The sequence below is a fragment of the Protopterus annectens genome, chromosome 11.part0, assembly GCF_019279795.1.
Source record: "Protopterus annectens isolate FY-2018-M chromosome 11.part0, PAN1.0, whole genome shotgun sequence".
In the NCBI taxonomy this organism is placed as follows: domain Eukaryota; kingdom Metazoa; phylum Chordata; order Ceratodontiformes; family Protopteridae; genus Protopterus; species Protopterus annectens.
The window spans coordinates 1,401,965,204-1,401,979,177 of NC_056745.1; the positions used below are offsets into that span (position 1 = coordinate 1,401,965,204).

Sequence of the window (13,974 nt, forward strand, 5' to 3'; positions counted from 1 at the left end):
ACTATTGAGAGTCTATTATGGGAGAGACATTTCTTTAGAAAAATCAGAGAACTGCTGCACTGCAATAAATACAAGATGAAACTGTACTTGACACACTACGAAATGCACAGAGAAAACTCTTCACTCGTTAAAACAAGTAAAATGACCCTACAATACATTTAAAGAATCAATGTGTCAGATTTTAACCTGACTGTAGGAAAATGCACTAATACAAGAACAGAGTGTAATACCTACCCGATGCACTGCCTGTCAAGACGATGTGTACTGTAAACTGTCTTATTTATATAACAATGAGCTGGTCACTTTATTCTTCTCTGTATACATTCAAAGTCTGCACAGGTGCATATTTTAAGGTGTGCGGTCTTGATGTGCTGTGCACACCTCCCTGGTAAATGAAGATTGGATCACATCTTGCCATACTGCTCTTTCACTGCACCTATGCCCTAAACCATGTACTTGCACTGACAAAATGTACTACTGATTGATTCACACTTACTAGTACATCACACACACTGCAGTGTATTATTAAGTCCTGTCTGTACTCAGCTCTGTAGTGTACAGGAATAAAGTTATGACCAGAGTCTGAACACTGGGACAGGCAGTGGAAGAGCCAGTCTGGGTGGTTGGTCGTGTTAACAGTGAGCAAATAGTGCCTCCATACACAGGGGAGGGAGTGGTGATAGTTGGCTGCTTTGTTGCCACAAGCAAGTAGAAGCTTGCAGGTGACAAATTTACAGTCGTTAACTGGCACATGGGTCTTGCCTTCAAATCGTGTGACAGTACCCCTCATTAGCATGTGAGTGGGAGTGATCACATGCACTGTAAGTTTATAGCAGTTCCCTACTGTTGCGGCACAGATGCGCAACTCACCTAATAGTGGCAGTGTAGTGCAGAATTTACAACATTAAATGTGAGCAAGGGCACAGACAGCTCCCATGGCTGGCTAGCTGCCTGCTTGTACAACAGACACCTTTCAATGGCTCTGTCATCTGCACTGGGGACCTCTCAAGCGACGGGGAATGACTGGGCTTAAGACTGATACGAAAAGGGGCTGATGGTCTCCAGGAACCATGGGGAAAATTACCAAGAAGAATTCCTGTCTAGTGAAGAGCTCCCATTATTAAGTAATATGTAATATTACTACTACATTGTATAACTTTTGGTCAGTTAAAACATGAAACATACAACAGGCTACATACAGACGGACTACAAGGTCTGCTAATGAGTGTGTCAAAAGCGGCTTTAATGACTGTCTAAAATCCTAAAGGAAAGGGAGCTATGCTTTCTCTTCTGTGTCACATGCAAGTTATAAAATATAAATTTGAAATAAATTAAATCAGGACATGATCAGCGGAGTCATCTTGTTAAAAGTAGTTTACTCTGCAAAACTATCAGGTATTTAAATGCAAATCAAAATCATACAGGAAAACATCGACAGAGATGATAAGTCCACACAGTACAGTATAGCTTGTCGAAAGATATTTGTTCCTATATTTCTCTAAAAAGACCACACAATAACAGCTCAGGTGTAGAAAACTGTACTGCTGTAAATGCTGTACACATATTCATTTTTTTTGCAAATTTACACTTCAAGGGCATGTTAGTAAAATTTGGCAACATAACAATTCAGACAATAATGGCCATGCCACTTTAATGTTAACTTAAAAGCAGCAAGGGATCATCTGTCTCGTGAAATGGAATGGAACTTGATTGGCTTTCACCAGAATCTGAGTCATAAACACTATCAGGAAGTTCAGAAAAATAGGAAGCGAGCTGTTCATCCTCCATGTCTGATCGGGCTTGGCTTGGCGAGTCCAGATAATCTTCATCTTCTAGACTGCTGAAATCCTGAGGGATATAAAGCATTTCTGGATAGTTCTGACTGACTAGATCATTTGTTGTTTTTATGGAAATTTTTCGAAATGCGATTAAATGCATATGAGAGTACTTCACATACTTGTAACGTTTAAACCCTAATGATTCTATAGCAACCTTCCAACTTTTCATCATTAGTGCATGGCGATTCTGGTGGGATGAATCAGGAGTAATAATTAGGAGCAAACCATTTAGTGCTAGGAGCTCGTGAGCCTTCTTACAGCAAATCCATCGCTGGTACGGGGAGGGAAAGTAAGACAGCAGCAGAGAAAACACCACAACATTGAACAGCTCTTTCGGAAGTGCATCAATAGGGTTACTCAGCTGCATGAGAAAGGCATCCACTGCATCTTGAGAGAGTTCAAGTGGCAACTGTAACTGTAGATTAAGGAAATCACACTTGTATACACTCTGTAAACAAACAAAAACAATTATTAACTAACTGGTGATATTAAATTAAAACATTTCACTTTTTAAATGAACAGTTTACTATACTGACATTTCAATTTCAGTAAAAAAAATACCTAATAAAATCCAACGAGGCCAATTATGAGGTCAAGATAGCTCCCCAGGCTAAGGACAATCACAAGACCTTTTCATCTGTGTCAGAAACCTTAAAGCTAACACTCAGCATTGTGCAGAACTAAAGGTAAATGGCACAACCTTCACTGACCAGGATAACACAGCAAATCTACTGGCTGATAAATTTAACTCTAACTTCATCCCTCGCTACTCTCTGAAATCCCTTCCAACATATCCTCCTAACTATCAACAGGGTGCAGGTCCTGGTGGTGCACGCTAAGGCCAAAAACTCTGTTTTAGTGAGCCCAGACAACATCCTTGGTTGCCTCCTAAATAACCTTAAAAATGACGTAGCAGGATCACTTGAGGCATTCTTCAACTACAGCCTTAAAGCAGGTTATGTGCCAGGTGAATGGAGGGCTGCAATGGTCATCCATCCTCATAATAGTGGGCATTAGTCGACAATGGGAACTACAGACCCATCAGTCTGACAAGTCTAATATGCAAAGCCATGGAATGAATTATCATGAAAATGATCAGCAAGGACATTGATAAGCTACAGACCCCACTGGACCCATCCCAGTTTGGCTTTCTTAAGGGGAAAGTCTTGGCTACTCTGCCTGGTAGAGAGGGTCACCAAGGCTATGGATGAGGAGAAAATAGTGCATACTGCCTATCTTGAGCTGGCCAAGGCATTCAATACAGTAACCCACTCAGATATTGTTGATAAACTCTCAGAAACTAGGCATACATCTCTAAATAATTCAATGGATTACTGGCTGGCTCACAGATAGTACCCAAGAATGTACTCAATCAGGCACCTGCAAAGGGGGCATTGTGCTTGATGGGTCTGATAAAGACGGAGTAGAGTGGTACTGTAACTTACTTGGACCTGGATGCCATACCCTTGCTTATGAGTTGGTGACACAGAATTATTTTTTTACTATCTTGGCTATATGTTGTATTGTCTTTCTATGTTCCCAGATCTGCAACTATTCGATCATCTCTTAGGGGTGTTTTATTGATGGAGTAATTAGCTTGGATGGATGATTTCCCAAAGGGCACTATAACATACTTCTTTATGTTGAGTTTTAATCTGTGGCTTTTGCATTGGTTGTGTTTGTGTTAGACCCTCTTGTAGGATGTTAGTGGAGGGAATCTATTATAGCTCCTAATTTGCAGTCATCTGCAAACTTGGTGAGCCAGAGGCCTTTGATATTAGCCTTGATGTCAAATAAGTAGATGACAAATAGGAGTGGGCACAAGATAGAGCCCTGGGGGTACTCCGCTGGTGACTAGTCTCCTGGTGGAGGTGATCTCACAAATCCTGACTTATTGGGTCCTGTTTGTGAGCCAGCCAGCAAACCAGTGAATTATGTTGGGTTTTATGCCTAGTTGTGAGAGTTTATCAACAATACCTAAGTGGGGTTGGAACGTGGGAAGGAACCTAAGGATTCAGCAAAATGTCACAAAAATACAGGGATGATGTGGAAATTCCATAGGAAAGATACATTAAACATGAAATTAAAACAAGGACGGTCAGGAAGCAGTGTTAAATGTTGTACATCCATTTTAGTTGAAAGTACTGAGGAGGAAAGGTAAAAATATTGCCTTTGGACCGTAATTAGGTGCAAAATAGGGGTGGAATCATGCCAGTCTGTGTAACAGACTGGATGGCTTTTGCCAGAGTGGCAGTTAATTTACCTAAGAAATTTTAGCTTGCTGAAGTATTGCCTCTGAAGTATTAAAAATGTTAGTTGACAAGTTGCATTATAATGAAACAGCATGCCAGGCCAGTCACGCTGAGAAACCCCTTTCTGCATTTTAAAATTATGTTTTACTCTGAGGAACAGTGACTTTTTTTGTTTAACTTTAGGGAGTGTGGGGACACATTTCCACATGGAGAACAGTGTAGCTTTGCCCAGTCACATGAAAATTAATTTCCAAGTTGTGGGCACATTCCAGAAAACAGCTCATGGTCCTCTGCACTGCAAGCTACAACAGTAGTACTTGTGTCAACTAATCTTGCATTTGATTCATTTTACGTTTATAAGCACAGATTTTGACAGTTGCCGGAAATGTTCTCTTTAGCAGAAAAAGCAGAATAATTATAGAGGCGTCAAAGAAAAGCCTCGTCCCTTGGCAGCTGAAGGTGGCCTAATCACTAGCAAATTAAAAATAAAATACTAAGGACTAAAGAAGCATCACAAAATCACTTAGATTAGGAGTTATACATTCTGAAAATCCCCAACAAAAAGGTAGGAATGACAGCAAATAAACCCCATGAAAGCAAACGCACAACCATATTAAAAGCCACTAAGGGTAAAACTTCAGATGACAGCATTGCAGTGACAGATGTTTGATGAAAGCACTACTTGCCAATCTGCACACACCTTTCAAGGCTGAGAGGACAGGTAGATAATTTCAAGTACTCAGTGGATCTCTTTCTGTTGCCCAGTGGACCACAAACCCCATTATCTCCTCAAATGGAAATGTGTATGCCTCTGCCTGCTCAACACGGCTTCTCAATATAACATTTGCAATATTACTGGGGAAGACAGAACAGAGCAGCTTTCTGCAAGGTGCAATGAGTGGCACTGAGCCTCACAACACCCGTGGGTGGTCATTATTCCCCTATAACCCATTACTGTGCTTAGAAAATGAGCTGTTAAACTAAACAGATCAGTTCTTCTGCCTGTTTCATAATTGTTGAAGGATATGTTAACTGCTGTTGGAAGACATATTTTACATCCAAAATAAACACACACACACACACACACACACACACACACACACATATATATATATATATATATATATATATAGATATAGATATACACATATGCAGAAGCTGTGATACAGTCTCTCAGGTAAGCAGAAACTCGGATACCCACCTCCACAAACACATGCACAGGTACACAGACCCACATAAAGAAGCAAGTGCAAACATGCCCAGCAATTAAAGCCATTTTTGAATGTCTACACCTCAGATGTCTCACAGTGGTGAAATGAAAGAAAATATTAAGTGCAGTGTAAAGCAATGTATCCCCCCACACACCCCACACATCTCAACTGTCCTTGATTTGGTTGAATGTTTTGGATTTTAATCACACATTTTTGCTATATGTCCCATTACAAAATCATTTGCATTGATAGTAATGCTCTAACAGTAACTTAACAAGGCTGTGGCAAAGGGGGCAGCTGCCCTAGGTACAAAGCACTGGGGTACGACTGGTCGATCCCAATCACTCTTTAGTAAGTACGAGCACTTAGAATTAAATGTCAGCAAAGCATATGCGGTCAGAACTAAGCACTGTACCTCTCTGTGTGTGGTACAAACAGAAGCAACGGTTTGCTACAAATGTACAAATGCTCTAACAGTAACTTAGCAAGGCTGTGGCAAAGGGGGCAGCTGCCCTAGGTACAAAGCACTGGGGTACGACTGGTCGATCCCAATCACTCTTTAGTAAGTACGAGCACTTAGAATTAAATGTCAGCAAAGCATATGCGGTCAGAACTAAGCACTGTACCTCTCTGTGTGTGGTACAAACAGAAGCAACGGTTTGCTACAAATGTAGCAAGCAGCTGTTGTAGTTTAATAGAAGAACATTTTTTTTCCTCTTAACTGAGTGCAGTAGTGATTCTTGTGTTGTATGAACAAATATAGTTGCATACTTCTTGTTCCGAAAATCATACTGATGGAAAACTTTTTTGTCTATTAACTTTTCTAGGGAATTAGAGTAATATTTAACAATATCCCTGATTTTGGTCTATGTCATCCTATTACTGATGACTTTGGCGAGAATTTTTGAGCAAAGAAGTTCACGCAGAGACAAGCACACACAGTTTCTCTCTCACTACAAAAACACACATGGCACAATCACACAAATGTCCTAATACAGTTAATAGCATTAGTTTTATTTTCCTATTTCCCAAATGTGGCTTTTTAAGTGCTGCAGGGATAGCATGGGGGGAAAATAAAACAGTAGCTCTTCCGTTTGTTATTTTTTCTTTTTCTTCCAATTTTACTCGTTTGTTTGGCAAACAAAAAAAACATGGTTGCCACTTTTTTCTCTGTGTCTTCAAAAGAGGCTTAATTTGCTACTGTGAAATTGCAGACTCGTTGCCAAGGCTCTCTTTTTGCATATTACCCTGCTGGAGAATGTATGCCCCTCCAGTAAGGTATAGTTTTTACATTCCAACAATTTTTTAAATGGCATTATTCTAGCAAGTATATACTTCTATTTTCTAAATGAGAACTGTTTCAGTAGTATCAAGCTATAGTTTTTAAATGGTCCTGCCAGGTAATGGGCATGGGTCTACAGATACCTAAAAGGTAGAGATCAAAAAGGATGCCAGAGAAATGCACATCACAGGAAAGGGAAAGTTCTGTTGGATGACTTTTCTGGCATAAGGATGGGGCATATCTTTCTGATGCTTTGTCTTGGAAACAGAGAAAAAAGAAAAAGAAAAAAATTGTCAAGACTGTGGAAGCAGCTGCCGAGGACATGATGTCGATGTTAGTGCTCACATAATAACCTGCATGGGAAAGCAGTCTAATAAACAGGGGAGAGAATTTGGTAACACTCATTTGCGCACACACTGTAATTTGCAGAGGTGTTGCCTATTAATGAACTGAGTACACCAGTGTTTTGCAACGTGGGGTTAAACAGATGGATAAGTTATGGTTTTGGGCTGACTAGGTACCACTTTGAAGTGTGCAGACCTATACTGGGGATGGTCTAAATCTGTCCATGAATAGGACTACTATAAGTGACAGGTTTAACCTTTTCATTAGCAAGCAATTAATACTTTCTAGAGGAACATGCAATAAAGTATCAGGGAACTTATGACATTTTTTATAACATCAGAGCAATGTTTTACACAACTGCCAATCAATAAGAGAAGACCAGAAGTAAATGTTGAAAAGCTATAGGCAACAATGTAAAGGATAGAGGGAAAAGGGCAAGTTAAATAAAAAAAAAAAAAAAATTGGAAAACATTAGTACCAATGGTCACAGTCCAAGCAAAAAAGCTAAATGAACTAGTGGTCTTTAAGGGAAACCTATGTCTCTATTCTATAATGCAGTGTTTCTTAAACCTTTTTGGACTAAGGAACCGAACTGAAAAACATTTTTTCATGGAACCCCTATGAAAACTTGCAACAAACTACGTAAATATTACACACAATGTTAATTGTAAAAATATATGTTTCAGGTTTCAAACTTGTACAGTCTTAATAAGAAGGATGTGACTGCATTGCATAACAAAAGTTGTCAATATCTGGTGTATGGTTTCTTAGAGACGGCCTTAATGTAGGTGTCAAATTTAACCTATTCCTATATTTTACTTTGTTGGTAGTGACAGTGGAATCCACTTTTGCAGAAGTATTTAGAAGGAAATGAAGAAGGATCGCAATGCATTTCACTTAAAGGTCCATACTCACTATGAATTTTTAGCCAGACTTTTATCAAGAGGTAACTTAAGATCAGCCAAACCGATCTTCATTTCATAGGTTCATACTAGGCTATCTGCCCGAGGGCATTTATAAGCCTAGCCCATTGTTTTGTGGCTTACGCCACCCCTTTAGTATGGGGAACTATACCCATTATTTTGCTGTGCCTCTGTCGAGCAGTGACACTGAGGTAATTCCTGGGGTATATCTGCGATCTCCCATCCATTGGTCAAGATTTCTCTTGAACAAGGCCAGCGAGGTGCTCTGCCTCACATGTACCGGGATTTTGTTCCACAGCATAGGGAGTCTTTGGGTGATGAATCTATCTCTCCAGCACGTCCTATTAATAGCCGTGTCGAGGTTTAAGTCTCCGCCCTTGTGGCTCTGATGGATCTAGATTTTTGAGGTGAAGCATATTCATCAAATCTGGGTTTGACATGGCCTTGTATGTTAGGCAAAGGTCACCTCTGAGCAGCGGTGGCGACTGAATAGAGCTGGAGTTCTTTCAGTCGGGCAGCATAGGACAGATTTTTGAGACCCTTTATCCTTTTGGTGAGGAACTTTTGTGGCCTCTCCAGCTGCTGCAAGTGTCGGGTCAGATACATTCCGAATGGGGCATTGTACTCAATCATTGGTCTGATGAGTGATGCGTAAAGGGAGACTATGACCTCCCTTGATCTAGATGAGAATCCCTTCATGATAAGGTGGGCAATGTAGAAGGACTTCCTAACTACTTTAGCTACATGGGTGTCGAATGACAGACTACTATCAACCTGGGTCCCCAGGTCCCTGATAACTTCTTCTGTGCTCAGTGGATTGCCACCTATTTGGTAGCTAGGGGTAACCTTGTTTTTCCCGAAGGGTATGACTATGCATTTTTTGGCATTTAACTTTAGGCCGTGGCTCTGGCACCAGTTATCTGTTTCTGTGAGACCCTTCTGAAGGATATCTGTGTCGGATGTGTTTTCTACTATGGCACCCAGTTTGCAGTCATCTGCAAACTTTGTCAGCCATAACCCTCCTGTGTTTGCTTGTACTTGAAAAGTAGATGCCAAACAAGAGTGGGCCCAGGACTGAGCCCTGTGGGACACCACTTGTGACAGGCTTTGAGTCTGACATGGCGCCAGCAACTCTGACCCTGTGGGTTCTGTCACTCAGCCAGTTTGCAACCCATCTTGTGATGTATGGGTTAACATTTAAGCTGATGAGTTTTTCAATGATACCCGAGTGGGGTATTGTATCAAGGCCTTAGCCAGATCGAGGTAGGCTGTATGGACTGCCTTTCCCTCATCAATGGCTTTGGTGACTGTTTCGAAAAAGTCAACCAAGTTTAAAAGGCATGATCTGCCTTTGACAAAGCCAAACTGGGTTGGATCCAAAGTCTGCAAATTCCCTATGTCTTTATTTATGAGGTCCATTATGATCCTCTCCATGGCTTTGCAGATAAGGCTTGTCAAGCTAATGGGCCGGTAATTTCCAGGGTCTGTGGAGGCACCGCCTTTGTGAAGTGGGACCACAGTTGCAGTGCGCCACTCCCTGGGTACGTATCCAGAGGTAAGACTTTGATTAAACAGCTGTCCTAGCTGTGGGTTTAATTTGTAAATAAAATCATTCTTTACTCATTCAGGGACATTAAAGGTATCCAGAACCTACAAAAACATTCTCTTGGATCCTGACTTGAGGGAAAATAGTCTTCAGATTTACTTGAAAATATTTTCAAATGATTGATAAGTTTTTTTAGTTGGCTAAAACTGTAATCTTCATTTCTCATTTTTGCCTAATTCATTTGGTCTTTCGAAGTGTTGAAATTCTCAAACCAGTTTTCTGTTATTTGCATCCAGAGTTCAATTTTCTTCTTTTTGACTTCTAATTTATTACTACAATTTAACATGTTTTTTTGTGTCCCTGATTAACTTATTCAAAAGTTGAAATATGTCTGCAAGGTAACATAACTTCATGTTCTAATCTGTGTTCTTGAAAAAAATTGTACAATATCAGTTTTTGTTTGACCAAAATAAAATTATTTTTTTCTCTCAGGTGAGAGTCTTTTTTTAATATGTCATCATGAAAGAGTAAACTTTAGCATTTTGACACGGTTTTATAAGAGCAGCCCTTTTAATCGTACAACATTGCAAAGAGTCTTGAATTTGAAGAGCAGGGCTTTATAAAATGTATTGTCTTAACAGCAATTTCTAATACTTCACCCAACTCCCACTCACACTTTTGCTTGATAACATTTCCCCATATATCATGCAAAGTACGTTTTTGATACCTGATGTTACTCACTTCATATTTGTGACGAATCTTGCATGTTTACCAACTGTACTACCTGCATCATCAGTATCAACTGAATCACACTCTTTGAATTTTAAACTGGTACTTAAGTTATCAGACAATGCTGACAACACTTCAATGCCTTTTTTTATGAGACTCTAATTCCAAGTAGTTCAGAAGCTCTTTGTTAATTTAAATTTTCATCCTAGTCTATGTATCTAACATAAACAAGTATGTAACAAAGCTTTATCAGCAACACCTGTAGCTTCATCTAACTAAATATACACCTTTGACATTTTAATTTCATGTATAAATTGCTGATGAATATCTTCACTGATTATAATTGTACGATTCAAAACAGTATCATTAGAAAGGGTATTCTCTTATTTTTTCTTGGCAAAGGTATCACCTAACATTGTTTGGCATGCATCCAGCATACAAGGCCTAATAGAGTATTCCCCCATGGTGAAACTTGTTTCTGATTTTGCAATGCTAAGTGATATAAAAATGTTGCTTTAACAGCTAACTCATTTCCTGTACTCTTACATATATACTTCAATATTGCTTGCTGAGATTGTACCCCTTTTCTTTTCTTTAAAAAACAACACAACTGACATAGTATGGTACTGTTCGTGTTTAGGTTTTGCTGGATACATTGCACTATTACATAAAATAAGTGAATGTATAACACATTGAAGATAATCATCCATATGTCTGGACTCAAACGCAATGTATGAATGCTCCTGTTTATGTTTCGTTTTAACTCAGGAGATAATGTGTTTTTACCAACATGTCTTTTCAAAAGTGGAAATGTTCACATTTGAATAACTTATTGAGGGTCCCTGTTTTTCAATATTTTTAGCAGTAATCTCACCATTTACTTGCCAATGAGACTGCTCTTGTGCAGTGCTAGCAGTCTGCTTCTTGAAACTATCAGCAGAAATTCCATCACTAACTTTTGTATTATTACAGAAGACATTTGACATATTTGGGTTACTTATACTGGCAAATATCCGTGATGGAAAAAAATACATTTTTAGGACCACACATTACACATATGTTCTTTTGAATTCACCTTTCTGACAGATTCAAATACATACTTCTCTACCAAATTGTTTCAAATTACATTTACTGTTTGATAAATGTATTTAACTTAACATCACACAACAAATAAATTATATATACTAAATCTATTGTTAAAATGAAAAATTCATTTGATTGCGTTTTATGTTTGTAGTTTTGCACATTTTTCCCACTAGAAGTAAAACAAAATTTATTAACCAATAACATTACCCATTTTTGAAACATTTTAAGCATAAAGGACCAAAAACTGCTACCAGTATAATTATTCATAACCTTACCCATCACTTACAGCCACTTTGTCTACACCTCACATGTTAAGACTATGACAAAATAGCCACAGTAAAGTATTCCAAATTGTTTTATAAAACTCAGACTAGTTCTATAAGTAGCCACAGTAAAGTATACAAACGTATTTCATACAAATGCACATTCATCATGCAAATCCAAGGACGAACATATGACACAAGTAGAACCCAATTTAATCCACAGATGGCTCCCACCAGTAGGTATAGCCACTTTAACTAAATACACCTCTAACATCTAACTGTGATTTGTTTCACATAAACACAGAGAAGACACTGCATTCACAGTAAAGTATTCCAATTTAACTTCATTCAAATGCACACTAGTTCTGCAAACCTACATCAATAACTGTTTACTATGAGCATATGACAAGATGGCAACACGCTTTTACCCACAGACAACCATCCACCCCCACTTAGAAGTTATATCCACTTTGAATGTGTATACCTCAGATGGTATAATGGCCATACAATAATGGTTATTTCAGTTTTTTCACACAAACAGTTGCAAGGTATTCTAGTTTGTTTTACAAAAATCACATTAGCCTACAAAGCTAGAATAATGACCAAACTATACCAGTATCCAGCAATTATGGCTACTTTGTTGTCTGTATGCATTTCAGATAATCAATTATAATAAAACAAAATAGCAGCTGCACCTCCAGCATAACACTCTCACAGGTCTCAACTTTTTAGCAGAACAATCCAGAATGAAACAAAATGAGGAGCAAATTTTAAATTTTTCTTGTACACTTAGAAAGCTACCAGAATAACAGATTTTACATTAGCATATGTCTAATGAATGGTATGACATCTGCAAGTAATAATCTAGCATTATGTAATCAAGTGATTGCAAACCTCAGTGATTTGCTAGAGTTTGAACAGCACACATTTCACAAGTAACAGAGCAAAAACATGACATAAAATTATTGAGGGGGCAGATGATCAGTTGAGAGGTATGCACTGCATGACTGCAGCTCATGTCTCCAGAAAACCAAACATTTAATTATGAAAAGTACAAAAAGGCAAAGATGGGTAGTTAAAAATCTACGCTCTCATCCAATCACACTATAAGGCTGTTTATTGATATTTGGCCGCCTGCCAGATTGGATTATACTTCTAAAGCAGTAGCCATCTAAAATAAGCATAAAGGTTCTTGAAAAACAGGTACATCGAGCCAAACAAATTTGGGCACATAAACAGCATAAAATTTACATATTTCTCCCACTCTCATTACGATAGTACGATACTACTTTGAAATGCAAGTTTAAAAACTGACAGTGACAAAATGACACAAAAATGTAAACCCACTGCAATGTCTTTATTATGAAATGGCACTACTGCAGAAAACTCTTCTTTTAAATAATTAATTTTAAACATATCTACTTAGAAATAGTTAATAAAAGCTTTATAATTACAGCATCATATTAGACTTCAAAAATAAAGTCATTTTAGGAAGAGGTCTTGACTGTGAAACAACACGATTGCAGTATGGCAGCCCCATCACAAAATAAGATGAAAGAAAAGAAAACGTGATTCAGCTTTTTCTAGTGGAGTGACTTCCAAGCTAAATTCAACTGCCTCAAATCTACTTTAAACATTCCTCCTCTTCTGTACAGATATGATCGAGCTGCAATCCCCTTAGAAATTCATGGGCCAATCCTAGGAAAGCAAGACTCTTGAGTGACAGGTCTGACAGTTTGTCTCTCAATAACTCCACCTCTCACTACATTTATGCAGGTTTAACCTCTCTTCTGAGAACCTCTTACTCCTTTGTTTTAAAATTCATACCAGTAGTTTGCATTATAATCTCACTGCATTTTACTTCTGCTTTGTTTTTGGCATTACTCATAATCATAACAGTCATAGTCAGAATAATTTACAATTAGTTATTAGTTATTAATGACAGTTAAAGTTGTACACTTCTGGTCAATTAATTTACCTAGCTAATAAAGTTACCCTTACTTATTCTTTTGGATAATTGCTATGGCACCTTCTATATCCACTTGAGCTTCCACCACCTCAAGGAGATGGGACCTCGGTTTATCATGTTATCCAAAGAACAGCACACTGAGGAGTACACATTATATCTCCTTTCACACGCAGCACTGTAGTGACAAGTCTTGGAAAATATAACCCAAGCAGTTAGGGTGGAAAAAGAGCCCACATCCTTATTATAGTCCAACATCAAAAGTGTGTATGTTACTAGTTAAATAAGACAGGAAAAAATATTCTTTTTTTTCTTCAAAGTATAAAATCTTATAGATAAAGGACTAATTTACATAATTAGAAACTTTGGTGAAGTTTTACAAATAATTTCCTGTCAAAAAGCTTGGAGATATATTCACTTGTTAAAATGAGCAACTCAAGGAATTCTCACCAGGATGCTGGCTTAAAGAAGGAACTACAACAGATGACATCTACCCTGCACTTGTCTTTGAAGACGGATGATTTTAAAGAGAA

At 38.3% G+C, this 13,974-nt stretch overlaps 1 protein-coding gene across 2 annotated transcripts in view; it reads right to left on the bottom strand.

The window, feature by feature from the left end:
- Positions 1–1,359: 1,359 nt before the first annotated feature.
- The window catches only part of BMT2 (base methyltransferase of 25S rRNA 2 homolog), an 896,892-nt gene continuing 884,277 nt past the window's right edge, over positions 1,360–13,974 (bottom strand). For both annotated transcript variants that reach the window (XM_044088693.1, XM_044088692.1), the window contains one exon: positions 1,360–2,286. In XM_044088693.1, coding sequence (XP_043944628.1) covers positions 1,657–2,286 — 630 coding nt within the window. In that variant the 3' untranslated portion in view covers positions 1,360–1,656. The remainder of the gene's footprint in view (positions 2,287–13,974) is intronic.